Source organism: Plutella xylostella, chromosome 31 (genome assembly GCF_932276165.1).
Source record: "Plutella xylostella chromosome 31, ilPluXylo3.1, whole genome shotgun sequence".
NCBI classification, from domain to species: Eukaryota; Metazoa; Arthropoda; class Insecta; order Lepidoptera; family Plutellidae; genus Plutella; species Plutella xylostella.
In genome coordinates, this window is record NC_064011.1 from 5,944,180 (window position 1) to 5,971,921 (window position 27,742).

General features: G+C 37.2%; 4 protein-coding genes across 4 annotated transcripts in view; 1 reads left to right on the top strand and 3 right to left on the bottom strand.

Annotated features, from left to right (window-relative positions):
* Positions 1–1,587: 1,587 nt before the first annotated feature.
* Positions 1,588–4,198, bottom strand: LOC119692919 (PR domain zinc finger protein 5). Its single transcript, XM_038114579.2, has 2 exons — positions 3,870–4,198; positions 1,588–3,679 (listed from the first exon to the last, which is right to left on the bottom strand). The coding sequence occupies exons 1-2, from the start codon at positions 4,098–4,100 to the stop codon at positions 1,994–1,996; spliced, it is 1,917 nt and encodes a 638-aa protein (XP_037970507.2). The 5' UTR covers positions 4,101–4,198; the 3' UTR covers positions 1,588–1,993.
* A 2,683-nt stretch (positions 4,199–6,881) lies between these two features.
* On the bottom strand, positions 6,882–7,830 carry LOC119694263 (craniofacial development protein 2-like). Its single transcript, XM_048632356.1, has one exon. The coding sequence runs from the start codon at positions 7,647–7,649 to the stop codon at positions 6,882–6,884; it is 768 nt and encodes a 255-aa protein (XP_048488313.1). The 5' UTR covers positions 7,650–7,830.
* Positions 7,831–9,185: 1,355 nt separating this feature from the next.
* Positions 9,186–14,880, bottom strand: LOC119692911 (zinc finger protein 90). Its single transcript, XM_048632308.1, has 4 exons — positions 14,260–14,880; positions 13,257–14,024; positions 9,542–10,748; positions 9,186–9,271 (listed from the first exon to the last, which is right to left on the bottom strand). Exons 1-3 carry the CDS (start codon positions 14,548–14,550, stop codon positions 9,561–9,563), a joined length of 2,247 nt encoding a protein of 748 aa, XP_048488265.1. The 5' UTR covers positions 14,551–14,880; the 3' UTR covers positions 9,186–9,271; positions 9,542–9,560.
* A 198-nt stretch (positions 14,881–15,078) lies between these two features.
* The window catches only part of LOC119692883 (thyroid receptor-interacting protein 11), a 46,076-nt gene continuing 33,412 nt past the window's right edge, over positions 15,079–27,742 (top strand). Inside the window, exons 1-2 of the mRNA XM_048632196.1 lie at positions 15,079–15,399; positions 20,614–20,661. Coding sequence (XP_048488153.1) covers positions 15,229–15,399; positions 20,614–20,661 — 219 coding nt within the window. The 5' untranslated portion in view covers positions 15,079–15,228. The remainder of the gene's footprint in view (positions 15,400–20,613; positions 20,662–27,742) is intronic.

Genomic DNA, 27,742 nt, shown 5'->3' on the forward strand with positions numbered 1-27,742 from the left:
TTAGTGTGAAAACGTTCCTCCAGCAAAAAAAGTTGTCGTAGCGATATAAATGATACACGTCGAGATAGGTGGGAATTTGTGTACAATGAGTGTACAAAAGCCGAATTTGTGTATCTTACGGATGCTGAGTTATCTCATTTTTTGCTGGGGGAACGTTTTCTAATTTCTGAACGCGTGGACGCACATGGATGAAACTTTGTGTAAATGTTCTTCTTGGCTTTAAATTATATCGAGCAATGTTAGTTTTTAATTTTTTTTATAGATTTACAAAATATTTCAAGATTACTGAAAAACTAAAAAAGCTTATTACGGCCAAACCAATTGTCATATCGCTTTGGGATTTGAACTGCACCTAACTAATACACGTAATTGACACCACGCGAAATCTCAAAGCTCAACATTTAAAATTGAGCAAGTAATGCTACAATAATTGAATCGAAATTTTACAAGGTCAAAATAAGACTTTAGCGCAACATATTTAGTAGTGCAAACAGTATCAGCAATTAGAGTGCTTAATCTAGTATCTATATTCCAAGAAGTAGCCATCCAAGATAATTATTTCTCCTATAATAGTAAAAATAATCTGATAATCGGTAACTCGACTAAATTAAGATGTACATTAAAAAGCGGCTCTGTGGTACTTCGACGTGACCATTTTAAAATGGCAGCGCTACCATTCATACAACCGTTATTATACGTACAGAAAAGTACCGTTGGCAGAGATGGCTGGAAAAAATGTAAGTACCTATTATAATTTAAATGTTATGTAGTTAAATAACACGTAAATAATTATTATCTAAATGAAAATTAACCCTAAACGTAGTGTTCTTTTTATTATTATTTATTTATTCATTAAAAAAAAACATATACACATTTTTACATTTCATAGACCCTGCCAAACTACTTAGTAGTTTGTTGGCAGTAAGCTCTCAAAACAATATGCATTAGGTAGATAGTAAGTTTTAGCCTACGAACAGTCATATTACTTATATATATGCACAGGACATCATAATTATTATTAAGGTTTATTACATTTTAGACATTTAGCTTTGAGATTTCGCGTGGTGTCAATTACGTGTATTAGTTAGGTGCAGTTCAAATCCCAAAGCGATATGACAATTGGTTTGGCCGTAATAAGCTTTTTTAGTTTTTCAGTAATCTTGAAATATTTTGTAAATCTATAAAAAAAATTAAAAACTAACATTGCTCGATATAATTTAAAGCCAAGAAGAACATTTACACAAAGTTTCATCCATGTGCGTCCACGCGTTCAGAAATTAGAAAACGTTCCCCCAGCAAAAAATGAGATAACTCAGCATCCGTAAGATACACAAATTCGGCTTTTGTACACTCATTGTACACAAATTCCCACCTATCTCGACGTGTATCATTTATATCGCTACGACAACTTTTTTTGCTGGAGGAACGTTTTCACACTAAAATCTAATTTTCCTCGATAGTGTCCATATCTATTCATACACAAATTCAAAATTTCGTGCACTTTGCTGTTAGATGATACTCTGATTCTGGGTATGTATAATTTTCAATAAAATGATACTTTTTTGCTGGGGGAACGCACACTGATCTAATACAGACATGACATAGATTATAGAACTAATAAAGTATGAAAATGACGGCAGTACAGAGCCTCTAGTACGGGTTTTGCAATTTATGAAAACGAATAAAGTTTTGGTTTTCTTCTGTCATCTCCATACATTATCTGTCAAAATTTTCATGATAGTTTCCGCAAGAGGCGGGCGCCGAGACTAGACATACAGGTTTGATAGTTTGTCTAAAACTTTAACTTTATACGTTTTCTTGCATACCTTGCCTTAAGCGTAAACTATCATGAAACTTTTTACAGATTTTTTCGTTTTCGTGAATTGCAAAACCTGTTTTATGGTATTAGCAACCCATAACCACTTCTTACTGCCACTTATGGAATGGCCGCCATTTTCACATTATCTTTATCTACGCACGTTATACCATCTAGCTAGAACGTAAACCTGTGATCTCTAAACATTTCATAAAACTCTCGCGAAACCTCATCCGACCTCATGAAGTCCTCAAATCCATGTTTAGTCTTGAAATGGACCTTTTTGGTATGCCCTCTCAGGTTTGCCATAGAGCTAAACTTAGCCTCGCACAGCGGGCAAGCCACCGATTTCTCAGAATGATTTCTCAACTTGTGAAGATTACATTCACTGGGACACACAAATGTTTTATCGCACTTATCACACGCGTATGGCCGCTTGTCCGAATGGTGACGCAAAACGTGCTTTTTCAACCCCGAAGCAGTTGTAAACAGATTACTGCACATACTACACTGAAACCTCTTAACGCCTTCATGGCGGTCCATGTGGTATTTCAAATTGATATTCGTCGTGAATCTTTTTCCGCATATTTCACACGAGTACGGCTTGATTTGCAAATGGACTGTGTTCTTATGGTTTTCCATGACGAGATTGCTTTTGCAAGTGAAATCGCAGTCGGGACATTTAAAGTTGAACTGGATATCTGGTTGGACTTTACGCAAATGTGTCCAAGAGGACACATGGATATTATAGTGTTTGCGAGTGTCAAATAGCTTATTACACGGATGACACTTGTGTTTTTCGCCTGGTTCATGTGAATTCAGATGTTCCTTTAGCTCAGTCAATGAGTGTAACACTACTGGACATATTGAACAAGGCCGTGCCTTCGGGATCTTGGTCTTAACCTTCTTTGTTGTGGATTGTTGGTGAGCGTAATACATATGGCGTTGCAAAAAATGTTCATTCTTGACTCTTTTCGAGCACAGTGCACAAGATACCTTGAGGATATGCTTTGAGCGGTGTGAGAGAAGTTTTTCACTGACATCGAACGATGCAGGGCATTCTTTGCATCGGTATTTGCGTTGCTCTTGCTTACACATTTCTGTATGTAGAGCGAGGCTTGTGGGATTTTCAAGCTCTTCATCACAGTACGAGCAAACAAACTTGCTTTTGTGATAATGTTTCATGTGGTAGTCATGTTTTACTTTGGAGTAAAACTTCTGAGCGCATACCTCACACAAATACGGATACATATTTAAATGCTCCTTATTGATATGCGCTAGAAGGTTTACTTTCTTCACACTGATGTAATTGCAGTCAAGGCACTTGAGCTGTTTGCATCCCTTTTGTCTCTGCGTTTTTATTGAAAGCAAATACTTCTCGTGAGCGCAAGGGAACTCTGTGCAGTCGGAACACAAATCTACTTTCTTTTGACACAAAGAACTTTTGTAGTTGTGTGTCTTTCTAATATGCTGTGCAATGGATGCCTTGCTTGTAAAATCTTTACAGCAATATTCGCATGTGAACAGTTTACCGAATCCTTCTTCTGAAGACCAGTCTCCATCATCAGAACTTTTAGATTCATCATCATCCGATTCTAAATCTGCCTCTTTCTTCATGCCCTTATCTTTAACTCCGGTGTCCTTACTAACAAGGTCTTGTAGTACTATGATGGTGTTTTCAAAATCTCCTTTTGTCGATGTGTTGAGCATTTCTTCCACAGAGTCTATCTGAGAAGTCATCTGTTCTAGATAGCTGGACAAGATTTCTGTGGAATTCTTCAGCCTATTGAAGAAGATGTAGATGTTTTTTATGTCGTCATTGCAAGGCTGGCAGATGTATTGGCTTGAGATATTGTTGATTATCTGAAATTGATAACAAGTGATAATTTACAAGTGGCCTAGCTGGTATTGATAGTTACCATTTCTATATTTAAGTCGTAATTTATTTAGTAGGTATTACTAATATAGCACTACTAGTGTAGCAGAGTATCCTTTTTTTTAGAAACTGAGGTTTAAATAAGAACTTGTTTAAAAAAAAACTCACAAAACTTACCAGTTTTTCGAATATTTCACTTGTATTTTCCTCCATAAGGCAGTGAGATGATTCGTGGTCCTCATTATTATCAAATGCATCTAAATGGTGCAGGTTTTCAGCAGTTCTTAAACAAATGCCGCAGTAATTCAAAGAATGTATAACATTTTTGAGGTTAGATTTCACTTTTAAATATTCTTCCTTTAATATTGACTTTAGTTCCCCGCTTTCTAGCGTGACTAAGGGCGGCATTTTAAATTAAAATAAAGCTAGGATGTTATCCTATACTAAAATAAATACGACAAATAACGGACTAAACCACGAAATAAACAGAAAATATTGATATGACAGATAGGTACGCTGATACGTCAAAACATCCAAATATATAGTCTGTGTGTTGAATGTGTTTGGGCGGTCAGAATAAATCACGCTCGGAATAATAATAATAAGCAAAATTTCAAATTATTTACTGTAGGTAGGTACTTCAAGACTCTTACTTCTTTTTCACTCCATCATCATGGCTCTTGGGTACACTGACCGACAGCGGTGGCTATCGCGATCTGGCGAATATCTTCTTTCTAAAATTGTTTCTATTCCTACCTTTTAGGTAAGTAATTACTTATCTTTCCCATATACCATATTACAGTCTGGGCTTACAGGGATAAACAAGGGAAAGGGGATCTGAATCAGATGATTTTGCGAGGAAAGACAACATGTCCTCTAGTTCTAATCTTATGCCACTCGTCTTCGTGGATTCAACACTTCTACTCATCATCTTCTTCTTCCTTGCCTTATCCTTATTTAGGGTCGGCTTTGTTGGTCATGTCACGCCATTTTACCCTATCCTCTGTCATATCCTCATTCACTCCACACTCTCTCATATTTTCTTTCACGCAATCAAGCCATGTCTTTCTTGGTCTTCCTCTCTTGCGCCTTCCTTCGGGTCTCATTTCCAACACTTTCTTTGTCACATAATCATCTTCTCTTCTCATGACATGCCCAAACCAAGAAAGACGATGGCTTTTCATCTTCTCCACTATAGGAGCCACTTTCATACTTCCCCTTATATACTCATTTCGTATTCTATCTTTTCTTGTAACACCACACATCCATCTCAACATTCGCATCTCTGTCACATGCATCCTTTTCTCATCGCATACTTTGGTTGCCCAGCACTCAGCCCCATACAACATCACCGGCCTTATGACGCTTTTATATATTTTGCCTTTGATCTTAATTGGCATCTTGCGATCACACGTCGTGCCGGTGAGTTGTTTCCATTTCATCCATCCTGCATTCATTCGTCTCGTCACATCCCTGTCAATACTTCCATCACTCTGTAGAAGGGAGCCGAGGTATCGGAAATCCTCACCTACTGCCAGTGGCGAGGTACCCAGAGATATCGACGCAGCTGAAGTAGGCCCTCCGAATTGACAGAACATATATTCTGTTTTGGTCCTACTCAGTCTCAATCCCACACTCTCTAGGGTATCTCGCCACTGGTTCAGTTGCACCTGTAATTCATCCCCACTCTCATCGACAAGCACGATGTCGTCTGCAAAGAGCATGCACCAGGGCGCCTCCTTCTGAATTGCAGATGTTAATGCATCCATTACCAATAAAAATAGGTATGGGCTCAGGGATGAACCCTGGTGCACGCCTACTCTGACCTTGAACCTGTCGGTGACCCCGACTGCGGGGCGGACCTGTGTGTTGGCACCTGCGTACATGTCCTGAACAATACTTATGTACTTTACGGGTACACCCTTGTTCTGCAAGCACCGCCACAACAGGTCTCTCGGGACTCGATCGTAAGCCTTCTCAAGGTCAATGAACACCATATGCAGGTTTCTTTGTACAGCTCGAAACTTTTCCATCAATTGTCTCACTGCGAATATGGCGTCCGTTGTACTCCTTCCAGGCATGAAGCCAAACTGGTTTGCCGATACTGTCGACTCCCTCCTAATCCTACTTTCGATAACCTTCTCATACAATTTCATCGTGTGTGCCATCAACTTAATTCCTCTGTAATTTCCGCAATCTTGAATATCTCCTTTCTCTTTATAAATTGGCACCAGATAACTCCCTCTCCAATCAGTTGGTATTGACTTCTCTGCGAAGATTTTATTGAAAAGATAGGTCAACCAATAAATACCATCATCTCCCAATAATTTCCAAACTTCTACAGGTATGTTATCTGGGCCAACAGCCTTCCCATTACCCATTTTTCGTAATGCAAGCTTGACTTCCCATTCATTAATCTTATCTAACATTCCTAAATTAAGGCCCTGCGGTTCCGGTAAACCAACTCTATCATTCTCTACATTCAGCAATTGTTCAAAGTAATTCTTCCATCTCACCTTTATTTCTTCATCTTTTGTTAATACTCTTCCATTCTCATGTTTCATACATCGTATCTGAATCATATCTTTTGCATTTCTTTCCCTATTACGCGCTAATCTAAATAGCGCTTTCTGTCCTTCCGGCTTTTCAAGTTGTTTATACAGTTCTTCTTGTACTTGAGACCTTGCAATCGCCACAGATGTTTTAGACTTCTTCTTCATAAGCTGATATATTTGCCTTTTCTCTGCTCTTAATTGGTCATCTGTTAGTTCTTCTTGCCAATTTTTAAATGCATTCTTTTTGTCTTTCAAGGCCCTCTGTACTTCTGCATTCCACCACCATGTTTCCTTTTCTATCTTCTTGACTCCTTTTGTCTCTCCCAGTACAGTCCTTGCCGATTCTCTTATGGTATTGGCGATGACATTCCAATCATCATCCACAGTTATGTTTTCATTAAATTCTACTTCTCTAATTTTTCTTACTATTCTATCTTTAAAATCTGCTGCAAAATTTTCATTTTGCAGTAGCCACCATTTGGTCTTTGGTACATGTTTTTGTCTATAATTAATTCTATTGAGATCAATATCTAATTCTACGACTAATAATCTATGTTGACTAGTTAGAGGCTCCCCGGGTATAACTTTACAATCCTTGACTTTTTTAATATCAGTTCTTCTGGTTAACATGTAGTTAGTCTATCTGTGTTGCATGTTGACCACTTTTATAAGTTATAAGGTGTTCATATTTCTTTTGAAAGTATGTGTTAACCAGAGCCAAGTCAAATGCTGTAGCCATTTCTAATATGCACTCCCCTTCAAAATTTCTACTGCCAAATCCTTTACCTCCATGTACGCGTTCGTAGTCATGGTTATTCTTGCCAACATGCCCATTGAAGTCGCCTCCTATAACCAGCTGATCATCAGAGGGTACATTCATTAAGGTGGTATCAAATTCTTCCCAGAACTTTTCCTTTATCCTTTCATCACATCCAGCTTGGGGTGCATATACGCTCATAATAGTCAACGCCAGGTCGCCCAGTAAAATCCTTATGTAAATTATTCTATCACTGACTCTATTAATTTCTATTATATTATTCTTTAAATCCTTATCCAACACAATCCCCACCCCGTTTCTCTTCCCGTCTTTCCCGCAGTAGAAGAACTTGTATCCATCCGACAACTCTCTCGCCTTCGTTCCTTTCCATTTCGTCTCCTGTAGGCACGCGATGTTAATTCTCCTCTTCTGTAGTATGTTTGCAAGCTCTGCTCCTCTTCCTGTCATCGTGCCTACATTCCAGCTCCCTATTCGTAGCCTCCTGACCTGGACTCGCTTCTTACGTCGCCCCCGCCCAGGGTGGTGCGACAACCCTAGTCCACTTCTCACAGGCGCCGGGTGCTGCACCTGCGCGTCGCCTGCAGGGGACGCCCTAACATTTACATTATTTATTTGACGTGACATGCATACAGATTTGGCAGGGGTTTTTACAGCCGGCCGCCGACCAGACGCCAACCTTCCCGTTTTTCTAACCCGGGCTTAGGTACCGGGCTTAGCAGGGATTGGCAGTAGCCTAGCTGACTAAGGCTATAGACGCCGAGACTCTCACCGTCCAGAGTACTGTCCTGCCTCCAACAGTACCCAACTCAGTTGTACTCATCATCATCAGCCTCTTACCGCTTAGAATCTCCTTCTAGAGGCCTAGCACGGGACGCAAGACGCGCTCGTCAAGACTTGACAAAAGTATTTTGACGCACTCGCTCTCGAAGCCGCGCGATGTGAGTGAGCGCAACGCAAAACTTTTGTCACGTTTGTCCCCGTGCTAGGCCATCTGAAGGGCTAGTATAGTGCGACAAACTTATCTGTTCCGGTGAGACCGAACTAAATTGATCCATATCTCATAACTTACCTATGAATTATATATTCATATAGATTAGATGGGTTTATTAAAACCGTAAGGGTGAATTACCTCTACAGGCAAACTTAAAATCTTACAGAATCAATCAATATTAGACTTTTTCGTGAGCTCTCACCGGAACAGATAAGTTTGTGGCACTATACGCGGCGCATTTAAGATGTGTCAAAAGTTTTGCATCGCGCTCACTCACATCATCCAGCTTCAAGAGCAAGCGCGACGGAGAGCTTTTGTCACGTCTTAATAGCGCCCCGTGCTACAGGGCCTGGTCATGTCTATGGAGAATAAGACCTAGACTAGTTACTAACTAGTCTGATAAATTCCGTTCTAGATGAAAGGCCCTTTGCAACACCAGACGTTGGAACTTTTCATTTTCACTCTAGCTCAAGTGGAGTGGAACTCAACTCCCTATCAAAAAGTGAAATCGAAAATATACATAGGTAAAAAATTGTATAGCGTGGAGCTAGTTACTTACCGCTAGGTGGCGTGTCTGCCATGCCATACAAATTCACGTTTACTTACCACAGCCACAGAGTTACTTACCGCTTTTCTAACGTAGAAAAAACTCGCACTCGGCTGATTCCACAGCTGGGTATAATAAAAACAAAGTATATACTGATTGATAACTTCCATTTATTCATACTGTGCTTGATACATAATATACTTAACTTAAATACCTACTTACCTACCGATAAAGAACAGATAGGAACAGAAATTAACAAGCTGCAAAGAGGATTGTAAGAATTATTTATACCTACTTACCTCTTGCGCAAAAATTATGAATTTTGTATAAGAATAATTTTGCAGCTATATAGTTCATAAAATATGGGTATTTTATAGTACACCTTTAGTTACATATACTTTGATCATTTGATATAGGTAGACAAGTAACTTATTAGATACCTACCTAGCTATGAAATTAGAAGAGAAATAAGAAAAAATGACGTAATTTATTATACAAAAAATACTATTTATAAGCATTCTTAAAGATTCTAAGTTCCATCGAATACACAATGATTATACTATCTACCTCAAAATATAATTATAAGTCAATGATCTACCTACATATTTTAAGCGTCTTTTTATAAGCCTGAAGAAGCCTATATAATGAACATATTACCAACGATTTCACAACATTTAAACAAAGGTTACCTACCTAACATTGAGTTATATAGACGACCGAATGGCGTAGTGGTTAGTGACCCTGACTACTGAGCCGAAGGTCCCGGGTTCGATTCCCGGCTGGGGCAGATATTTGTTTAAAACACGAATATTTGTTCTCAGGTCTTGGATGTGCCCGTAAAATGGCAATAGGCCCGCCCCCTATTACATTGGGACTAACATAACACTCTGGCGAAAAGTGGGTGCAGCAATGCACCTCTGCCTACCCCGCAAGGGAGTACATTAGTACAAGGCGTGAGTGCGTGTTTTTTTTAGTTATAAATGTAGACATTATAATGTTAGCAAATATGTTTTTTGATGTGCAACACCAAATCGCGACGACATTTTAGAACTTCATCGCAAAACTCACATTTTTCCTTCGAAACTAAACTATGAACTTTCTTGTGTTCCACCAAGTTCTTATCTGTATAGAACTGGCTATCACACATATCGCAATGATAGGGTTTAATTTGCAAATGAGACTTGTTTACGTGTAACAAGAGTTGGTTTTCGCTCCAAAACTCCATTTCGCAAAAGCTGCAACTCTGCAAATGGTGTCTGTTGTATATTTTGAATCTCAACACGTGTCTTTGCAAATGATTGTTGTAGCACATTTGCGACCTAAATGTTTTGTCGCACAACTGACAAAGTTTCCTCTCATGGGTCTTTCTGTGAGCCGCCATTTTGTCCTCAACCGTAAACGACCTACCGCAAACGTTACAAAAATATCCGCCATCTTTAATTAAATGGCCGACTTTTACGTGTTCACGGAGATTGAATTTATTCTTGAACGTTTTGGGGCAGACTTTGCAAGAAACTTTTTTGTTCACATGTTTCAACGCGTGGGTTTTCAGGAAATATTCAGATATGAATCGTTTGTCGCAAATGGGACAGGTAAATTTGGTGTTGCAACGTTTTTTTGCCGGTTTCCGTTTCTTTTTGAAGGTTAGAAACTCGCGACAAACGTCGTCTATTGAATCGTACTTTTTAGATGACCGATTAGGCTTAAAACCGTTGTAAATAGCTTTGTTTGTATACACTTTAGTTCCTCTTTTCAAATCCATTTTTTCATTTTTATCGTTGGCTACTTTACTCACAACAGTATTTGGTTTCTGTGTTGTAACAGCTTTACCTACTTTCGCGCTACTAAATATTTCGTCATCTGTATCACTGCTGCTTTCTATTCTAAATTCGTCTTCTAGCACATCACATTTCAACGATGACTCATCGACGTCATCACCTACTATCACATCATTATCTAACACTTCTATATCATGTATATTCATGACTAAATTATCAGATACTTCGATGAAAACATTGTTTTTCGCCTCTTTGACTTTAGATACTGTGTCAAGCATAGCCGTTATACACTTATTGAGTCTATTTCTAGTATGGAGGGATTGATAGATAAATACATAAGAAGCTATAGCCGTATCAAGACATTTCTTACATATTTTTGTTCCCATTATGTTACAGTGGGGGATCATCTGCAACAAAACATAAGAAAGGGTTAAAAATAAAAGTGAAAAAAGCGGGAAAGGGTAATGGGTTCTTTCGCTTACTATATTGAGTAAGAAAACTTGAAACATACCGCTATCGATACTAAATTAAACATAATTATACGTATTTAATTCGCATAGCCATTTCTTATAGATAAAACATTTAATGACAACGACCCAGAACTTTCTTAATCTTAACATGTATAATATAACACAGTAACATCAACACATATCACATACAAATAATACAAGCCATTGATAAATACGTAAAACACTAACGAATATCATGCAATATATTTCTAAAGTAATTTCAAATTACTTGTGAGAATTAATGCGCCTCAAAGGCTTTTTAAATCTTCTATTCGTTCCTCCTGTCTTTTCAACATTCGCTAAGCCCATATTAAACTTAAAAGATTTTTTATCGGCAATAATAACATTTGATTGGCCATCAGTAGAAGGAAGGTTAAAGACAGAGTGTTGTGGCGCTGCTTGCCAGAATCCTATGTCTAGCATTGGTTCATTACAAGCTGGTGATGACAAAATAATGAAAGGATTATAAGCTTCATTGGTAAATGTGTTATTAACAAATGTCAGTGCTGTTGTATTTGTTTGTTCGTCATCATCAATATCCATTGTCTCTTCATTGGGTTTTGGTGATTGACTTTCAAAATTAATGTGTTGGAGGTCTGTATTTAATCCATCAGTAGTGTCAGTATCATCCATGTAAATATTACTAATCATTTCATTATAGATTATGGCAGTGTTACATTCATTGACAACCTTCTCTTCTTTGGGATTATGTTTAGTATGTTCAGGCATATAGTTCGATTCAAAACCTAGTTGAAGCTCTGTGCCTATGAAAGGGATATTTTCAATATTTGATGTTACATTTACTGTGTTTTCATCATTATTATCTGTATTTGGTTCGCTTTGCCAGTCAGGTTCTTCTGCAGTCATATTTTTGTAGTAACTGAATCTAAAATTGAATTCTGTGCTTGTCTTTCCGAATACAAAATTTGAATCATTGTTATACTTGTTCGAGTCACAACAAAAACATTTAAATCTGTCATTTTCATTCATGGTAAAGCAGATTTTGCATTCCCATTTAATTTTTTTAACAGCTCCATTGTTCTCAGATTTTTCGTTTATTTTCCTTTTTCTTGTATTTCTATTTGCGTCATCAAATGTATCATTTTGAATAACATCTTTGTTATCTTCGTTACATTTTAAGCAAAATTTGCACCCTTCAGTCTTTTCAAAAAGCCAACACATTTTGCATTTTTGTTTTGTTGCATCTGTTATAGAATCATTCTGATCAGTAACAATACAGTTTGTGCTGCATTGTTTTTTGAAAATCCAGCAATTCTTGCATGATTCTCCTACGGAATCTGGCTCTTTTGTTAACTTTTGATCAGTTTCCATTGGAGATGTATTAGAAACAGGAAGTTCATCATAACTTTTGACGTTGTCATCATTCAAATCTCTATTTTCTGTATTTTCCTCATCAATATTAGTATCTGCATCTGCATGTGACACACAATCATCAAGGGGTTTATTCATATTTTCAAATTCCCTAAAGTTATAACCGTTGTTAGATTCTTTTACTGTCTCCGCAGTATCAGCTTCAACAATATCACCATCACCACTCAATGTCTCTTCAGTAAGCTCAATAATTACAGCTCCTTTGGTATTTTCATTCAATAGTAAAGGTTCAGCGAAAACGAATGTGTAACCACCCTGTTTTTTATCAATATGATTGCGATTTAAATTAACTTTGGGAGGAATAGAAAAGGTAAATGTTTTTTCATTCTCTTGGTCGATGCTCGCTCTTCTCTTTCGCGTTATGCTCAGAATGTTGGCAGTGTATGGGATGATCAATGGTTGATGCTTGTACGATTGCTTGGGCTAGAACATGCGAAAGGATTATGATGATAATGGAAATGAACATATTTATTATTATCTCAGACATCAAAGCTGCAAAACTGTGAAATAAGTAACATGTAGATAGCTAGATACTTCATACATGTTTTATTATTATTAAGGGATACACATGAAATGATGTTCATAAGACAATATTGACTATCTCATCATGTTCAGAAAATATAACAAATACATTTCTAACACTGGAATAAATCAATTCGCAGAGCAAAAAATTAAGCACACATATTCATTTTTGTTACTGAAATTGTTAAAAATAGTGCTAAAATGACGGTCATGTAAATGGCTAAAAATTATATTCATATCAGTGATTTCTATTTTAATATTTTTTCTAACTCCTGTTTAGTTCCATTCTATTCAATGAGCATTTAATGATCACACAACAATGATTTACCTATAAATAAATGAAAACTTAGTGTAGAGAAACAAATTGTGGTGGCCTGTAGTGGCTGGATAAGGATGGCTGAGGACAGAGTGTTGTGTTGTCTTGGGACTTTGCTTGGGCCTATGCCCAGCAGAGTAAGAAATTGATGTTGAATCAAATAAAAAAATACTTACATGAGGCAATGTTGATCCCAGAATATCGTAGAGATTCCTGTTTCCAGTCAGCTCTGGGCATGCACCATGCAAAGACACAACCTTGTCCAAATCAGACATATCCTTGTCTTTATCCAGGCAAACAGCACACAGATCCACTTTCTTAACCAAAATGTTATCTAGAACTTTCTTGAATTTGTGCTTTTCTACATGCTGCAGATGGCCCAAGTAGGTTTCACTGTCAAAACCGCATTCTTTACATTGAAACTTTGAAGTAAGGTCACCTTTAGCCAATATATTTTTGCTGTAGCATGTTTTCTTATGCTTTTTCAAATGCAAAAGTCTAGAGAATGAGCTGCCACAAAAACGGCAATGGAACCACATTGTGGCTGGGTGTGTTTTCTCGTGATTTAATAATGAATCGGTGTTGGGCAGCACTTGCCAACACTTAGGGCACTCAAAATTATTGGTTGTTGCGTTCTTGTTTTCTTCTTCGTTCAGGAAGGCTGACCCTCTGTTTATCAGGTGATACATCGGTTCTGCATAGTCTATGACTTTTTTGTGGGCAATGAATAAAGTGTCATGATTGACACGGATCTTTTTTCGTCCCCTTTTCTTTATATTGTTACCAATAGGGTCGAGTTTGTCTAGTTTTTCGTAAACTTCTTCCAAACAGTTCTGCAGAGCCCGTTCAGATCTCTCACATTGCTGTGCAAACAAATACGCTCCGATGGTATGGTCTAAGCACTTTTTACATATTTTGTCAGGTAAACTCTTGTCTTGTGTGACCTGAAATTGCCATTGAACATACATAAGTGAGAGGCAGAAATTTAAAATATCAATAATTAAACATTCACATCATTCACATAGGCTGATTCAAGTTGTAATTCCAAATAAATGCTAAACAAGAAAAGTTGATATAGGCAGAGCAATGAATAAGTCCAGATGTTTAAATTATACACACATGTTAATTACACAAACGCGATGGTTGCATCAATAAAGATTTATCAAATAAAACACAAACCTGAAAGGGATACACCACACTGAACATATCCTTGACAGTAACATTATAGAGCGTTCCAGAATTGGCCACTTGGAGGTACTGGCCCACTTCCGACAGCCCCGTAGTCACATTCAGACAGAAGCGACAAACTTTACCCTGAAGAGTACCATTCAGAAGGTATTCAACAGCTTTCTTCGTAGTCAAAGGCTCCCGGTGGATCACTGGCTTGGCAGCCTTCTTCGGTTCACATGTTGCAGTGGCAATGGCCGAAGCACCGTCGTCGAGAAGGAAATTAAGAGTTATAGGGTTCATTGGCTAGCTTACGATTTTAGGTTAGAATTGTGCAGTCAAACAGTAACGGATCTAACAGTGAGCACCTGAGTGATATCTGGATATCAATTATTGAAATAGTCGATACATTTTATGTGTAAAAGTCTGTAAAAATAGGGAAAGAATGACAAAAAACACAAATGAAAAAGTGTACGAAAAATCCAAAATTCACACAGTTTCAAAACTTCACAAAAAAAGCGACGCTAAATTTTGTTCTGTGACCTTTGAATGACATGGCAATGTCCTCAGAATAATATATCAACTTTCACGCACTTTCAACTCAGAGAAGTATGTTATGTTCCTTGCTTTCAACACTACACTGTTAAAAAGTGAGTGTGTGTAGAAATTTGGTAGAAATGCACCTCTGAGTAGATACCTCTCAAAAAGCTCTCAAGGGAGTACAAGTTGTGAGTGCGTGTGTTTAATTTGGTATTTTCTCATTGCGTAGTGACGGCCCACAGACCAAAAAACCCATAACTCAAAGTCAAATGTCAGTTATAAGTCAAATGTCAAATACCACGAACTTGCCAACTGGTCAAAGTCCTGTCACTCACTGTTGCAAAATAATGCAAAAATTTCTTGTTTACATCGAATTTTATACAAACAATTAGTTCAAATTAACTTCTGTGTGATATGCGACGGTGAAATATCATAACTAGAATGTCGTGGCTCAATTTGAACCAGAGTTTGAACAGTTTGAAAGGACAAATCACGAACTTTGCTACTGAAGTTTTATCTGAAGGAGTTTCCGAAGAGTCTGGTGACAATGCCATCGGTTCTGATGAGAGGTACAAAGAACTAGAAGAAAGGTGCCGGCAGCAGGAGTTAGAGGTACTATTTACGTGTTTTTTTCACCAGTTTGACAGTCACTTTCGAGGTTATGTTTTCATTTTCGTTCAAGGTATTTCGCAGAATATTTACACGTATTGCCGATTGCGGCTTAATTCTTGCATTCCACTTTCGTTTTTACTATTGTGTAATGCTTTCATGTGTTCGTGAGGCGAATCGTAGATGAGGTTTATGAAAAAATGCATCTATAGATCTATGACTGTTCTTTAATATCAATTTAAGATTATTAAGATATCATGCACTTGTGGACGTGTTATCACTGGTAACTGCGCAATGAAATCACGGTGATAGTAAACATAATATCCTGTTCTACTGCACACAACTGCATTTACATATGCATTTACTAATTACCAATAGTATTTTTTCCAGACAACCATAATGAGTAGAAAATTTTAAGTTACAAAAAGAGGTAAATAATGCACCAATAGAACCTACCTAACTACATACTACTGACAACTGCATGGCATAGTGGTCAGTGACTCTGACTGTAGTGCCAATGATCTGGGCCTCAAGTGTGTCATGTCAAGTCAGTCCGTGACTTCACCCAGGGTTCTAGCTGAAAACCAGCGCTATGGTTTACCATAGCACCAAGCTGAGCTAGAACCCGTTTCTGCACCGGGAAGCAACACCCTTGCTCATTTTCCTTTGGCTTTTTTTTATTATTTGTTTTATTATTTATTTTTTGTGTTGTTTCCGTGTGTGTGTGAAATAAATGTATTTTCTTTCTTTCTTTCTTTCTTTCAAGTCTGCTAATGAATGTCGGCTCAATGCTGTGTCGTCTGAATGGTTTTCCGACTTTAGGTATCTGTTTTCTCTAGGTTAGGGAGTCCCAGTAGTGAAATATGAAACACTTAACACTTGTTACTGTTTATAAAAGTTAGTTCTTTAAAAAAGATGCAATAAATGTTTCCTAAAACGCAGATAATGAATACCTACAGTGAAAGAAAGAAAGAAAGAAAGAAAGAAAATAATATTTATTGCCGAAACATTTGCAAACATGCGGAAAGAAACACTAGTACTAATCCTATTTCAAAACATAATTATTCCTATATGTAAATACAGACTTTCGGCAAAAGGTGCCATGCTCAGCATTTGCTGCCGTAAACAGATGTTTTGTGACAGCGCTGTTTTTCAGCACGTCCCTGGGTGTTGTGTTAACTAAATAAATATAACATTATATGTGAGTGGTGTGTGTCAGTGTGAATGTATGTATGTATGTATGCGTGTGTGTTGTGAGAATGTGTGCTTTGGTATGATTATATGTAATAATATATTATATTATGCAGACTTATTTTTATGTTTATGCTTGTAAATTTCCTTAGACGCAGATAATTGTTTTTCTAATAATATTTTTTTCAATTTTATTTTAAAAGATAGATATGACATACCACACGACAGTGCGAAACCCATGCTGCCGACACACAACTGTGCCGCCATTCTTTAGCAGACTTGGGGCCCTGGGGTAAGATCCCTGGGCAGGGCAGATATTTATAGTTGTTCTTGGGTGTTAGTAATTTGTGTTATGTGTTATCTCCTACCACCCTGCCAAATACTACAATCACAGGATGAATATGGTTATAAAGATAGACAAACTGAAATTGGCATGGATAAATTAAGGCAAAGCAAATATTTTTGGAAGCGGTTGTAGCTCAGTAGGGTAAGCATCCACATTCTTATACCAATGAGTCCTTTTAAGTTAAGTTAATTTTTTACTGTCACTCTTACTGCGAAGGAAACCTGCATATCTAGATGTAGCATTTTATCTAGATATGTGAACCCACCAACCCGCAGTGGACCAGCGTGGTGGGAAATGGTCCAAGCTTAGGAAGGCAGTTTAAACCTTGGGGATATGCACAAAGGTTCCATTTGCCATTTGAGAGAGCCAGGTGCAGCTACTTACACCCCCACAGAGAACAGAATAGAATATAATGACTTTGGCATTGTGACTCAAACCCTCAACCCCATGCTCCAGAAAAAGGTTCACTACCCCATGAGCTTAACTATCATCAAATATGAAATCTTTAACTTTAACTGAAATTATCGAATGCCAGACCAAGGATTGAAATGTATTCTGTACCAAGATTTCCAAGAAATTAATTATATTATGATTAGTTTATATTATACTTCATTTTGTGATAAGACTATTATTAAATAATTAGTCATATTGATTTATCACACGGTAGGTACTTTTTATGTATATTAGATTAGGTAGAGTTAGATACGATCTCTAATAAGTTCAATACAGATCCAACTAGATGGCGCTACATGTATGACCGTCGAAAAAAATATTAGAAACACTTTTAAAAATATACAGGGGCAGGTAGCTCAGTGGGAAATACGATGTTTCTTACGAAAGAGTCTCTAACTTTACTTTTAAAGAGTCTAAAACTTTATATATATAAAGTTTTTAAAGGCTCACAAAGCGAGCCACCCACTTTTCGCAGCATATTTGTAGGTACTCAGGTGATAGGTTGCGAACCATATCGCCGTTTTGGGATAAGTACAATGCAATTAGGATACACATCTAGAATCTAGATGTACAGGTTTCCTCACGATGTTTTCTATCACCGTAAGAGCACGTGGTATTATTGTACTTTAACTCCTTGATTGTAAAAACAATTGAAATAATTCATTGGTACAGTCCAGGATTTGAACCCACGGCCTCTCGATTGAGAGGACGAGCCCTTATCCATTACGCCACCACCGCTCCGTAAAAGATCCGTGATTGAAAAAAAAACGAAAACCGAGATCTATATTCAAAATGATTCATCACTATCATCATCAGACCGTAATTGTCCACCGGTGGACACAGGCTTATCCCAAGGAGCGCCACCACACTCTGTCCTCGGCCTTTCTCATCCAGCCACTACCGGCTACCTGTCTAAGGTCGTTAGTCAAGCAGAAATCGAAGACCTTTTACACAATAAATGACTATTTATTTATTTTATGACTATTTATTTTACAAACTCTTTGTACCTACTTACATTATAATACCTACCTAGAGAAATGTGTTTTTAATCCCCTGTTGTATCTGTCTGTGGTAGCATAGCATAGGTCCCGAACGGTACATCGATTTTTTGGATCATAGGTAGGTAGATAATGTCACATTGAGTGTTCTTAGCCATATTTTATAAAAATCGGTTCAGCAGTTCCAAAATTACGTGTGTTTCAGTATTGAATATCGTTTTTTACGTTAGTTAGGTTATTAACATTGTATTCGTTATTATTCAACACCCATGATCCACAAGCAAGCGTCCAACCGACCGACATAACCAGGGGAATATGACGTTTTAACCTTAGATTAACGATATACGAACACGATGGTGTGTCACATACTAAAACATAGCAAATAACTGTCCGCATTTTGTTTACTGTCAAACCGCTTTAAGTTCAACCTAATAACAACCATTGTACCAATAAATAGTCACAAACTAGAGCTCAGTGGTAGAAGTTGCCTGTTATTTCTCGAGACGCTTTTGCACTGACACTCCATCTATGTCGTATATTGTTAATCTAAGGTCCAAACCGACATAACCAGGGGAATATAACGTTTTAGCCGAAGCTCGCTTATCTGCCGATAGCGGAGTTTGTTCAACGATATAGTTTATCTACCCTACGTACTTATGGGCGGCAGGTAAACCTGGTTTATCGTATACACCACATATGCAATGTTAGTAGTTAGTAGACTCCGAAGGTATAGTTAAACCCCACTGACGCAAAAAGAGGGATGTTGTAAGTTTTACGTGTCTGTGTGTTTATGTATCTGTTTGTGGTACCATAGCTCCCAAACGGCTGAAACGATTTACGTTTAGTTTTTTTCTGATTATAAATAACTAGCTGTTCCCGCGCGCTTCGCTTCGCCTTAAAAAGTTTTCCCGCGGGAATTCCGGGATAAAAAGTAGCCTATGTTCTTTCCCAGGATCTAGACCGTATGTATACCAAATTTCATTCAAATCCGTTCAGTAGTTTTGGCGTGAAAGAGTAACAGACAGACAGACAGACAGACAGACAGACACAGTTACTTTCGCATTTATAATATTAGTTAGGATGTTACCACGAGTGTTCGTAGTCGTGTTTTATCATGATCAGATTACCCGTTCATAACTTATGCTACTTATAGTGTTGAAAGGTTATATTGGTGACTAGATTCTCGTTGTTCATAAATTCATCTATCTTGCACCTTTGAGTCTGATCAGACTGTTTCTGTTTAGGTGGCAAACATTATATCTATTGTTGACCGTATATATATGCAATTTATCCTACTATAATATTATAAATCCCAAAGTTTGTGTGTATGTTTGTTACTTCTTCATGTCAAAACGGCTAAACCAATTTTAATGAAATTTGGTATGGAGTTACGTGACACCCGGTATAACACATAGGCTACTTTGTATCCCGGAATTCCTACGGATTTTTTTTAAAGGCGACGCGAAGTTCTCGGGTGCAGCTAGTAAATAAGTAAGTATAGAACCTATACCTACATAGGTACTGGCCGGTGCTAACGTAAGAATTTGAAATTCGAATCGACTCCACTCTGACCCACTGGCGGACGCATTTTAATGCGTATCCTTTACTTCGGTGCTGTTCGATGTTCTTTTTTTAAAAGGCGGTGAATGACTTCAGCTTTTTTCCGTTGGATAGGTTAGGTACAGTCATGATAATTATAGTGCCACAAACTTATCTGTCCCGGTGAGAGCGAACTAAATTGGTCCATATAATCTATGTCAATATGAAATTCATTTAGTAAGTAATGAGGTATGGACCAATTTAGTTCGCTCTCACCGGAACAGATAAGTTTGTGGCACTATACAGATATAGATATGTCAGAATGAAAGTTTAGTGTTAATAAAGTCAGTTTTTTTAAATCTCATAGACATGAAAATGACAGATTCAGAACTTCATCAACAGTCGAGTCGATTGTCCCACGATTAAGTGACGTATCGTTGTATTGGAGGGACAATTTACTTGATCCATCCCTCGTCAATATAGTTATTTTCACCCCTAGAATGTTTTTATACAAAAAAAAAACAAAAAAACACGCACTCACGCCTTGTACTAATGTACTCCCTTGCGGGGTAGGCAGAGGTGCATTGCTGCACCCACTTTTCGCCAGAGTGTTATGTTAGTCCCAATGTAATAGGGGGCGGGCCTATTGCTTTTTATACATATATCTAAATGTTATTCATTTTGTTACAGATTCAAGAACTGAGGAAAAAAGAAGAGTTTCTAGTTCAACAAAATGACGTGAGTATTTTTAACTTATTATATACAGGGTGGAAAATTATCAGGAAACTATCCGTAGGCAGTATAAAATTAACAAGTTGTAACATAATTAGGGTACAAAAGGCGGTCTTATTACTTAAAGCGATTGGTGCCAAACAACCTTTAGTGCCAATTTCTTCATATACGGTTGGAGCGTTACCCGGTAAATATTAGTGGTTGACTTTTGACACATCTGTCAAGAATTTTATGTGGAGATGACGTATAATTGACCAATCCCTGGTCGGTTAGATAACCGACTATGGAGAAATTGGGGCTTAGATAGGTTAGATATTATAATATATCGATATCCTAAACGGAGCTAGCTTATTGACGCCGTCTGCAATATTGAAGTAAGTACATTATTTTAACCGTCAGAACATTACCAACTAAAGCCGTAACGTCTCGGCATTTTACGGGTGGAACGTTTTGATTGCTCGCGAGTGTAAAAACAAATCTGGCCTTAGGTCGAACATTATTAATGAGACCTGCTAAATATTTATAAGGGCTTGATTTGGAATTGATTTCTTTAAAATAGAATCGATATATATATGTCGCAGGCAACTGGTTTAATCTCCTGTTTGATTGAACCACTAGCCCGTTCATTGGATGGCGCTGTTCAGTTGTATGACTAGGCCGAACGTTGATTGTACAAGCGTCACAAAACGTCCAACTAGTTAGCTGACTTAAAATCAGTCAGGTGGTGAATAAAACAAATATGGCGTCTAACAGCTAACAGCTGACACCAAAAGCACCTATATTGTTAGTTTTTTGCAAATAAATTAGCTTTAAAGTGCGTTATTTGTGTTAAAATAGTGTGACAACATGGATTTACCGATTATTACGCCGTGGGCGATAGTTATGGATAGTTTCAAAGAAAAAAAGTGGCGAAACTGGATAATTATGAACAACAATATGAAGGTACGTTTATTGTTATTGTTTAGTTAATTTGTGAGATAAGAGCTTTGTAAAATAGTATTTTTGTTGACTCTTGTCTGGTGATGTTCACCCTAACCAGACATTACAAAGTTGCTATACTATTTCCCATTTAACGACTTCGCTGAATGACGTTCAGTCAAGACGTCGAAGGTTACAATCAACGACTTGACGAGTTGTCCTTTAGTCATACAACTGAATAGCGCCATCCAATGAACGGGCTAGTGGTTCAATCAAACAGGAGATTAAACCAGTTGCCTGCGACATATATACCGGATACCATCCACTGATCATTATCAGTTCTTTGGCATAATTTTACCGTGGTATTTATTTATAGGTGTTATAAGTTTGGCTGTGAATATGTATGTATATGTAAAGACATTACCTGCTGGAGAGAAAATGCATGAATAATAAACATTTTTGGTTTCTTTGAGGAGTAGGCAAATATACCTACCTACATTTATATTGATACTTTTATGAGTTCGTTACATCTACTACAACATTCGTTGTGTATTTAAATATAGTATACTGTACAGTGTAAATAATACTCGTATCTTAATTCTCACCCCTGCCTGCTCATCAAACTAATCAATATCACGATGGAATTGTGTACAGGGTGATGTTCCAAAGTCAAAAATATTGGTTATTCAAAGTATATTTTTTTATTAATCAATTAATCATAGGTATCTATATCTATATATTGTTATAATGGTCATCAATTTTAGAATCTCTGTTCGGAAAGTATTCTTCTTTGCGTTATGGTGACAAACACTGGGGCTAGATTAATTGATACATTTTCATGATAGGTTTTCGAATGTCAAAATATTAGTCTACCACCTTTTCACAAAGGATCGGTCACTGAGAAGAAGAAGTGGCGAAACGATCTCCTCCTTCAAACCATAATTCATCAAATTTGGTTAACCGAAAGAACAGAAGAAACAGAAGTTGCCCATCGGCTTTAATACGGTTTCGAAATGACAGGAATAGAATTGTAAAAAAGTTATTATAGATAGATAGATAGAGTACTCTTTATTTGTACACCAAGAAATGATTAACAATTTTACATAGACACTTAACTAGGGTACAAAAGGCGGTCTTATCGCTTATAGCGATCTCTTCCAGACAACCTTTGGATGGATGGACTAGAGATATAAAAGGGGTACAGTGTACTTACTCAAGGAATATAGTATAATTTAAGTTATTATTATGTAACTACACACTAAATATAAGCAAAAAATAAATAAAAATATACACACAAGTACATACGCCTACTACATGTATTATAATACACAATTATATACAATATAATACATATATAAATATATACAAACACATATATACATATACATACATACATACATCATATACATACACATACATATCATACATATTATATCTACATAAGTACATGATTTATTTAATGATCTGATAACAGCTTAGCAGTTGATTTAAGGTAGTGTTCCTTCACCATTCTCTTAAAGGTTTCTAGAGTTGGTGCTTGTCGGATTTTTGAAGGAAGATCATTCCACAAAGTGATAGCGCGAACTGTGTAAGAGGCACTGAAGAATTTAGTGGTATTAGGGGGGATATTAAGGCGGAGATTGTGGGTAGAGCGCAGTGTCAGGTTGTGAGATTCACAACGAAGCTGAAAGCGTTCTTTTAAGTAAGCGGGGTATGTTGGGTTAAAGAGTATGGAATATAAAAGTGAAAGAATGTGGGCATTGCGACGAAGACGAATAGGGAGCCACTTGAGTTTAGCGCGAAAGTCGGAAATATGGTCATATTTGCGTAGGCCAAATATAAACCGTATAGAAAAATTTTGGAGTCGCTCAAGCTTATTTAACTGCTCCTCAGTTAAATCTGGATAGCAAGAATCGGCATAATCTAAAATAGGTAGAAGTAAAGACTGAGAAAGCTCAATTTTGGTGGAAGTGGGCAAGAAATTCCGCAATCTGCGAAGTGAACCTGCTGAAGCAAACATCTTTCTACTAACTACTTCCAGCTGCTTTTTCCATGTCATGGATCTGTCCAGATACACCCCTAAGTTTTTAACTTCTTTACTCCACTCTATATGTACACCATCAAAAATAACTGGTGGAAGGGAATCGAAGTCAATCATGGAAATAAATCTAGGGCTGCCAAGAATGATCACCTGGGTTTTAGTCGGATTGACTCTTAGGCCGAAGTCACTGCTCCACGTCAAAATATATTATATCTAATCAAAACACCCTGTATATCGTCTAACGCTGAAAGTACAGTGAGATAAATGTATTGATCGCAGATATGTAAAGTGAGGGTGTGGATGATAAGCCATATTGTATAAAAACCAGCGATTGTGATTATTCAAGTCTGTTTGTCCTGAGTGCTTTTGTGTTGGGGCGGCTTATCGGTAAGTCCTTTTCAGTATATTATTAACACTGTTGTTGCAAGCATAACGTGGGACGCCCTCCGGCCCGCTGGACCACAGAGAAGTTGCCGGTAGTGGTTGGATGAGGAAGGCCGAGGACAGAATGTTGTGGCGCTCCTTGGGAGAGGTCTGTGTCCAGCAGTAGATGATTAGGGGCTTATGATGATAGCATTGCCCTGGATGTATTTGATATTATACCATTGCATCGAGTATTTTTCTAATCTAAAATTCCCACACAACACAAAATTCTATTATTTTTTTTGTGTATCGATGAGTGTTTAAATATTTTTTAAACAAACCTTCGGTAACAACGGTAAAAGCGGGACATCCTGTATTTAATATTTAAAACGCACATTTGTATGAAAAAGAAAAGATTAATATGACAATAATGTTGAGTTCTTGCCGCGATACAGTTTAAATGGTAATTTCCTTTGATTATTATGTATGCGACTTGTGACCTCTCGAGCTATATTGTTCCCTATTTTGTATACTTGTAAGTAAGTATACCTATAATACTAAGTAATACAGAAGGTATTTTTAATTTAGGTATCTTTAGCTTGCACTATCCTGTATGCATTGTTCGGTTGTCGTTTTAAAGACTTCAAAGGAAGGAGGTGTTTATCGATTCGTCTGTATATTTATTTCAGATTTTTATGAATGTAGGTACGTGTTAGGTACTTGATAACTGACTTAGATAATAAGTACTTACTTAATATATTTTTTGTAAGTATGCGTAAATTTTTCTGCTCCTACATAAAATAGTCAATTCCTTATAATAAAAAAAAAACTTACATAAACTTTGATGACGTCTTGGTACATTTTGTACAGAATTTCAATAGAAGATGAAAGCTTTTATGGTTATTTTTAATATACAAAAAAATACTTATTACCAGCCAAGCGACACAAATGTAACATACCTGACCTGAGTACAGTTGAGTCAATAATTGAACAAACAGGCCAAATAGGAACAGATGTACAGGCGGGCCCATTGATGAGTATAGCTGTGATGTAGCTACAGTACGTGCCATATTAATAGCAACACTATTTGAGCCAGCCGAATGGCGTAGTGGTTAGTGACCCTGACTACTGAGCCGATGGTCCCGGGTTCGATTCCCGGCTGGGGCAGATATTTGTTTAAACACAGATATTTGTTCTCGGGTCTTGGATGTGCCCGTTAAATGGCAATAGGCCCGCCCCCTATTACATTGGGACTAACATAACACTCTGGCGAAAAGTGGGTGCAGCAATGCACCTCTGCCTACCCCGCAAGGGAGTACATTAGTACAAGGCGTGAGTGCGTGTTTTTTTTTTATTTGAGCCAATATAGGTACAGTTCGGTCCAAACAACTTGATAGTTGCTGAAGTAGGCTGCGTTTGGACGTTTGTGCTTTTTCAAACTAACCAACCGTCAATCTTTGAAGGAATTAATAGGCGGTTTGTTAGTTTGACAAGGCACAAAAGTGCATTTGCTGCTAACTTCAGAACTACTATGTTGTTTAAACCGACCAAATGAAAAACTACACAAATAATAATATTATACAGTACAGTCCTTCAAAATTGATAATGCGCATAGAAATCTTTGACAGATCGGTTGTTTTCGATTATGTGACACATGATATTGACTCCTATTTCTTTCGAACAAGGTGCAAAATGCAAGTGTTTTTATTAAGGCTCTTACGATTTAATGATTCGGGTGTGAAGATCTGCATGTGCATTAATTTTGGACAAGTGTACACCTCTTTTTGGCTTACCATACATACATGATATAATGTGTATTCTTTTCACCTTAGTCTTTCGATTTTATTTCGATTATACATAATAATGAAGCGGATTGTACCATTACTTTTCCTATTTAACTCCGAATTCCTTGCAGCAAAGGAGGGCTATAATATGTTTCAATTACAAAGGTTTTGATTACGACTTTTTTTTCACAATTGAACAGAAACAGCAGCGGTAAAAAAATAGAAGCAAAGATTTTAGAAAGGTTTAACGTGCACGTTTGTGTAAAAACCAAATTTTATGATAGTCTGTTAAAAAATTTCAAGTAATTAAATTCCTCTTTTTACAAAATATTTTTCAATAAAAGAATATATTTTCGTTTACATTCAATTAGGTACTTAGTACATTTAATTCGGAGATTGTTCCTAGTGTTTTAAACAACGTGTCAAACACAACCTCTTCAAAATGCTACATTATGTAATGCAACAAATAAATAAAATTAGAAATATTCCCCATTTTCTGCTTTGCTTTGTTTTTCACAATATTTTCCCGTAGTAATTCGCGGATAAAGCACAGAATAATAACTAATAAGTAACGACAAAGTAGACTTTGTTACTAAGGCATTTAAGGTATCATTATTACATTCACGAGCAATGAAAATATCCTATTTACAAAAATTTTATATGGACACCAAGACGACACAAAATTTTCAAAACATAAAATTTAGAGTTTGATAAAATAGTGGTTGGCAATATTCTGATGCGCTGTTAAATGTACTTAGGCCTAGGTCTCCTATTTTATGCTATATGCGGCGTCCGACTTTGACGTAAACGTTTCGATCAACGTCCTACGGCCTACCTACGGCGTCTACGCGCCAACGTCGGCGTGTGAGCGAGACCGCATCAGTACATTTCTATAGTGAGCATCGTGACGCGGCCTACGGCGGCGTGACGCTGGACGCGACCTGCGGCGTAAATAGGAGACCCGGGCCTAACTGCATTATTGCAAACGGCGTCATTGAGCTAATTCTTTATCCGTTTGTGAGTAATTTGGTGCTATTGTCACTGGAACTTTTTCATTGCTCGGCTCGTGAGTAAATAACTTTACAGGCTGTTGCAAATTACGCGTATATAAAGTAAAAAAAATGTTTTCATGTCAAGGGCACATCGGTTTCGGTTCGAAAAACTTACAGAAAATAATATATATACTGAAGTATGAATAAGTTATTCAACCGTGCCAAACTTAGTTAGTGTTTTAAATATTCGATACATTTCTTAAGTATATGCATGTTGGCTTGTAACCTATGCATGTAAGGTATATCAGTGTGTGTATTTTACGTATTTGTATATTGTACATTTGATGAATTATGGTGCGTTTTTTTCGTTAAAACGTCATTCGGTATCATGAAAACGTGGAAGGCATTAAAAAAATACCATATTAATATTGACGAGAGATTCTAGTACAACATTTCGTACAGTGTTAAATAATACTTATTTGTATTTCTTATTTGAAGTGTATAAAATTAAAAAGTTTGAGAGATAATATAAATTAGAGAGTATTATTTGCACCAATTATTAATAAAATTTAAATCTATCGCTATTTTTCTTTGGCAGTATACCTCTATCAGATTTTTTTACAGATACCTAGTAGTCTATATGAAAAAAAAAAATTGTATAAACATTTTAAAACCACATGCAAACGCGCTCATCCATTCCACAGCAAGAAAGACACAACATCAACCACCCTCTATTCCATTCGTTGCTCAAAATCTTTACCATTGGCATCCCGCACCCTATTTCACTGCACGAAGCGTATTTTCATAAAGGCTTTCCTACCAGCTTTCCACACATGTGTGCGTTCAAACAACGCGTTTATTCTCGTGCACGTGTGTGCGTGTGTCACCGAAGAGGCGACTCAGGCGTCACTGGCGGAGGCAGTGTCAAGCAAGGGGGCAAAGCGCGCGGTCGCCCCTAAAAAGAAACTATTCGATTTTTGAATTTTGGT